Here is a 5,275-nt window from a genome sequence, read left to right on the forward strand (position 1 = left end):
TTCCTTGTTGCCAACATAGTAAGTATAAATACCTCAGATTTATTAAGCCCGTAAAGAGAAACTAAAATCAAATAATTTCAAAGGAAAATAGATACAGGTGAAATAAACTTGATAATGACCTAAACGAAATAAACTGAAGCTTTTAGTTACAAATCATAAAAACTATGTCGTTTTGGCATCGAATCTTCATATTCTGACATCTTTAACGCACATGAATAGCCCTTCCTGAATTTATTATCAGACTTTCTCGCTACTTCCACCTCCACCAAAAACATCGACGAAACAGGTCGGTGATCGGAAAATCGTGACTCACCACGATCGTAACATAATTGTTCAATGCCAAAACCGTGCCATAGTATCCGATCGCACCTGAAATGTTTTCGATGTGAAAATTTTTTTGAACTCAGTGTTAATGGAGTTAAGAAGAGAGAAAATATACCATGCGGGGGTTCGACGTTTCTTCTTAGATTTAACAGTTTCACCAGCGTATGTATCTGAATTGTCAGAGTACTTGTATGTAGGAGCGAAGTGTATTTGTCCCTCTTTGAAACCATTGAACACTCTTCCCGCATCTCTCTCTATGTTTAACTGCACCAATATATTAGAAAACAATATATATGCAAAGTCACAAAAATATCTTTAAAATAATACAATTTATTTTGTAAATCTTTTCTCAATTAAATTAGTATCTGAGTAATTGTGATACCAACTTAATCAAAAACTTCATAATAAATATAGATATAATTTATCAATTTTTTATGCTGATAATATTTCTAACAAAATTCAATACTCGTTTCCACTCCTATATTTTTTCTATTATAAAACATTTGATTGGTTAAAAAAAAGTTTATTACAATAAAGAACAATATTTAAACTTTATTAAGTGTTTTTTTAAATCATTTGTAAGAAAATAGTTTAATTTTTCATTATTTAAAACAAGTGTAGCATATTTTATTTTATTATTTCATTATGCAAAATTTCGAACTCAAAATTAATAATTACGATCGTTTACATAATTTTAATATAAAGTTATAATGTTGCCCATTCATTGAGGTCATGAATTATGAGCATAGCAAAAAGAGTGCAAAGCTTATACATGCAATCATATTTTATGGGAAGAGTGAAACAAGATTCAAATTTTTTGGTTAGTGGGATTCAAATGTGTCAATCCCATATTATTACGATATTAATATTTTAGGAAAATAATATTGAAGGGGCGATTTTAAAAACTTTTTTGCATAATTAAATTATATATTTTTATACTAATAAATAATTTTAATATTTTAATAATTTATATTTTATAATTTTTAAAAGATTAAATTAAATTTTTATTATTTATAAAAAGATAAAAGTACAATTTTATTATTAATTTAAAATTTTATAAACTATAAAATATGAAATGAAAAAAAGTTTTATTTTAGGGGCGTGCCAACCCCTGGCTTTCCCACTGCTTTTCCTTGCTTATAAAAATATTTTATATATTCGTTCATAAAAAAAGAAAAAAAAAAGTATATAACATATTAATGAATGGACTGTTAAGTGATAGTTGAAGAGAATTATTACCCTTTTACAATCTAACAAATTTTTTTTTTTATTTTGTGAGGAGCTTTACCTGATCTTTCTCGAGAAGGATGTCCCAATTATTATCCTCCAAAAGAGTCCTGGTTTTTTCATAGCTCAAGGCTACCCGATAGTTCAAATCTCCAAGCCACAGTACTCGGCTGCAATAATTATAATAACAATAATAGTAAAATACAAATCATGGCTAAAAGTATTACGAAGGTAAACTAGTTTGTATATAGATTAAATTAAAAAATAAATTTATCTTTTCTATTAAAAATTATATTCATTAATATTGTTAAAAATTAACTTAGTTGATAAAATAATCAAACAGTAATATATGACTTATTATATGTATATTATATTGATGTATAAAAATTAAATTTTAACTACAAAAATAAATTTTAACACTAAAATTAAATTATTTTATAATTTAATATATAAAAATTAATTTATTTATTTTTAAATAGAGCCGATAAAAAGTAATCTAATACCTAATACCTAATACATTATTTGGGCGGTACTTTTACCGAACAAAATATTGAAAAATGGTTATATGAAAGCAAACATACTCATGCTCGATAATTTTGTCTGGGGCTCGAGGATTTGAAGCTTTGCAAATCTTAGGGAACTGTGTGCTTTTGAGTATCTCATTTACATCAGCATTCCGCTTCAGCTCATCGCCTTCCTTCTCGCCTGAAGCTAAGTGACTGCAAACGAAGCAGAAGCTGGTCTGGTGCAATGTCATACTTACTGCTATACATCCCTGCAGTGGCATGACTAACATTTCAATGCATCGGATGCCTCATTTTTTTATGAATGAAAGTCATCCTGTTCAAGGAACATTCATTAACTAACCTTGTTACTAAGGCGTCCCAATATTCCTGTTCCTATGCAGGAAACTCGTAGATGAGCAATGTATGGCACTAACTCAGTTCGAGCCCATATTGAGAGGAAAATCCCAACCATCTGCTTACTAGCTACGAGCCGGTAACCCATCTGGCCACTTGAAAAATTGGGGGGCATACCAGAAAGTTCAACCAACTCATCAACTGCACCATCACGACGCGCAGGAAGGGGACCAAGGTCTAGTTTGCTTGCTAAATCCCTAAGCTTTTTTTGGCCTCGCTTCTCCCCATGTGTGGATTCAACGGGACAGTTGCAGGTCTTGAGAAGGCTGCTTTCAGCCCTGAAATTCCTACTCAGGACTTTGAGTGACGGTTTATAGAAGAAGTGATCCTTCAATAACGTATTGAAGTGTTTCGAACTTTGGCTAGCGTCGGGAGATGGGTGCGTTAAATCGTAATCTGGCTTGTTAAGTGCGTGGTTTATAAGGGCTAGCCATTTTGCAGCAGGTTCATTGTCTTCAATTACTAGAACATTCCCGGCATTGAGTGGCACAATTTCCTGAAACCTGGGAAAACAATATCCTATGTAAAAACAAGCTCCAACATCTTCTCATTGCAGAATCAAATAAATGAAAACTGAAGGCTGAGTGAATCATACCCACACACATAAATATCTGCAGAGTCTTCCATTATCAAGAAATCTTCCAGGTTCATATCAAGATTGGGTGCCTTCCCTCCCACATTCCAAGTGGCAACAAATATCCTGCAAATCCCAATAATCCCATATTTTACTGCTATAACATATAAACATATAGGCCTGAAAGAAACTAAAACGTAAAATTCACTGAACTCATAAAATCATATCAAAGTGTATGTATAAATGGATACCGAAAATCCCGAATTTCAGTCTTTGCTGATGCCATGGAACACCCGAAATCCGAGAGATTCAGCCCCTCGATTAACCCTCCACTACTTTCCTCTCTTTCTGGGATTAAATAACAAATTAGCATCATGGTGTACATTTCTTTTTTTCCTTTTTTTTCCTTTTTTTTTTTTTGGCTCTATCATTTCTAGATTCTAATACCAACAAATTTGTAAATGATAAAAGCCGAAGGCTTCCCCTTCAATCATAATTAACTACATTGTAAATTTAACTATTTTCTTGTTAGGTTAGCTACCAAAGCTCTATGGCAGATGAGAAGAAATTAATTAGTCTCCCTGCGAACGGGATACGTGGCGGTAACCTTTATACATAAAACTAAATCACGATGGCGGGCCTGTTTGTTCATATTCATATAAGATAACTATATATAATGTAAAAAGGAAAGGAAATTATGGCTCATTGCACCTATTACACTCATCATATATACCTGAAAAACTTTTTTTCATGAAAGGAGCGGCTTCCATGAATTCTTTGGTGTTTGATGTAATCTTCTTCTCCAACTCTACCAAACATATCACGTAAAGGACTTGAATATTTAAAATAAATAAATAAGATGTGATTCAAATAGCATGAGAGAGAGGAAACGTAATACCAGAAGAAACTCCTTCACATCCAAAATCCTCGTCTGATGAGCCACCTCTAGCTCGTCTCTTGTAAGAAAAAATCTTTGGGATAAAGGACTTGACCCCCCCAACAGCAACCCAAAAAACCAATCAAATATATATATAAAAAACTACGACAAATTGTCTATAAAATCAAGAAATATACTATTATATACCTTCTTTTTCTTGTCATTCTTGACAGAGTTTTCAGGAGAGGTAGCAGTGGGGGTAGGGCTGGAGGGGCGGTTGATGCATTGGCCTTCATCGTCCCCGTGTTGGCTTTCATTCATTAGGTTACTTAGGAAAAAGTATTGCAAGAAAATTAAGTGTCCAATTTTCCAATAGTCTAGGGTATCAATCAACAAAGATTTTCAACCAAACAATGCTTCTTAGGGGGAAAAAAATTCTGGGTCTTTTGAGTTTATGAATTATAAAGGTATTTTTCTACTAATTTTGTTAATCACTTCATTATTTGTTAGGGTAAAAAATAATAAAAATGAATATTTTATGTGATCTGTTTGATAGGATAAGATATTGACGCCAATTCTTTCGGAGAGTTTAAGATTCAATCATCATATCATAAAAAGGCAAGGAAAGAAACCGTTGAGACACAGTTCATAAATACAATAACAACAAATTTTTATTATGGCTGCTTCCCTGTCTGTCTAAGAACATTACAACACCTCATCCTCATTTTTATCCATCCGATTCTTTGTTCTGTTCTTCTACAGATCTTCATTTTTATATATAGAAGACCAAAAACAATTCTATTTGATATTATTAGAAACTTGAAAATTAATTATATCTGGGGTTGATCAACGAAATATATGTTAAATATAATTTTTGTGGCATTACTATTATATTTTTTAAGTTGGATTTACATTTAGGGTCCATTTATTTGACTGAAAATAGTTTTCGAAAAATTATTTTTAAAAAATGATTTTTTTTGGAAAATCTAATATTTTCTCTTGTTTGGATAAATTTGTGTAAAAAATTTTCTGTTATTTGGCAGATTTTCTGAAAATATTTGATAAAAATTGTTTTAAATTAAACAAACATACATTTAAGAATTTATTGTCTTTTCATTGTTTAATTCATTGTTTAACTGAGTTTATTTTATATCTATTAAATTTATATTTTACATTATTTTTGCATGTATTGCAATGATTTATTTATAAAAGAATACACAAAATTAAATATTAAGAATAGTGCCAAAGAAACGATTCAAAGAGACAAAAAGAAATTACCCTGATCTAAGAAAGTAGATTACACAAGAATATATATATCTGGTTTTAGTGGACCCTTTTGCATTAGTCGAAATA

General features: G+C 31.0%; 2 protein-coding genes across 2 annotated transcripts; both read right to left on the reverse strand.

Moving 5' to 3' along the window:
• LOC107938967 (type I inositol polyphosphate 5-phosphatase 5-like) lies at positions 1-3,616 on the reverse strand. Its single transcript, XM_016872250.2, has 7 exons — positions 3,297-3,616; positions 3,067-3,171; positions 2,419-2,974; positions 2,133-2,326; positions 1,613-1,721; positions 440-588; positions 1-369 (listed from the first exon to the last, which is right to left on the reverse strand). Exons 1-7 carry the CDS (start codon positions 3,428-3,430, stop codon positions 147-149), a joined length of 1,470 nt encoding a protein of 489 aa, XP_016727739.1. The 5' UTR covers positions 3,431-3,616; the 3' UTR covers positions 1-146.
• A 77-nt stretch (positions 3,617-3,693) lies between these two features.
• LOC121211336 (uncharacterized) lies at positions 3,694-4,522 on the reverse strand. The gene is made up of 3 exons (XM_041084031.1): positions 4,130-4,522; positions 3,944-4,031; positions 3,694-3,853 (listed from the first exon to the last, which is right to left on the reverse strand). Exons 1-3 carry the CDS (start codon positions 4,241-4,243, stop codon positions 3,741-3,743), a joined length of 315 nt encoding a protein of 104 aa, XP_040939965.1. The 5' UTR covers positions 4,244-4,522; the 3' UTR covers positions 3,694-3,740.
• Between the last annotated feature and the right edge of the window lie 753 nt (positions 4,523-5,275).

The sequence above is a fragment of the Gossypium hirsutum genome, chromosome A12 (genome assembly GCF_007990345.1).
Source record: "Gossypium hirsutum isolate 1008001.06 chromosome A12, Gossypium_hirsutum_v2.1, whole genome shotgun sequence".
Taxonomy (NCBI): Eukaryota; Viridiplantae; Streptophyta; class Magnoliopsida; order Malvales; family Malvaceae; genus Gossypium; species Gossypium hirsutum.

Coding starts and splice junctions, on each gene's coding strand:
- LOC107938967 (XM_016872250.2), bottom strand. CDS start 3,430: ATGTACACCATGATGCTAATTTGTTATTTAATCCCAGAAAGAGAGGAA. Junction 2,327..2,418: donor TGGGACGCCTTAGTAACAAG/GTTAGTTAATGA, acceptor ATGCCACTGCAG/GGATGTATAGCAGTAAGTAT. Junction 1,722..2,132: donor GACAAAATTATCGAGCATGA/GTATGTTTGCTT, acceptor TAATTATTGCAG/CCGAGTACTGTGGCTTGGAG.
- LOC121211336 (XM_041084031.1), bottom strand. CDS start 4,243: ATGAATGAAAGCCAACACGGGGACGATGAAGGCCAATGCATCAACCGC. Junction 4,032..4,129: donor AGAATGACAAGAAAAAGAAG/GTATATAATAGT, acceptor GGGGGGGTCAAG/TCCTTTATCCCAAAGATTTT. Junction 3,854..3,943: donor ATGTGAAGGAGTTTCTTCTG/GTATTACGTTTC, acceptor TATGTTTGGTAG/AGTTGGAGAAGAAGATTACA.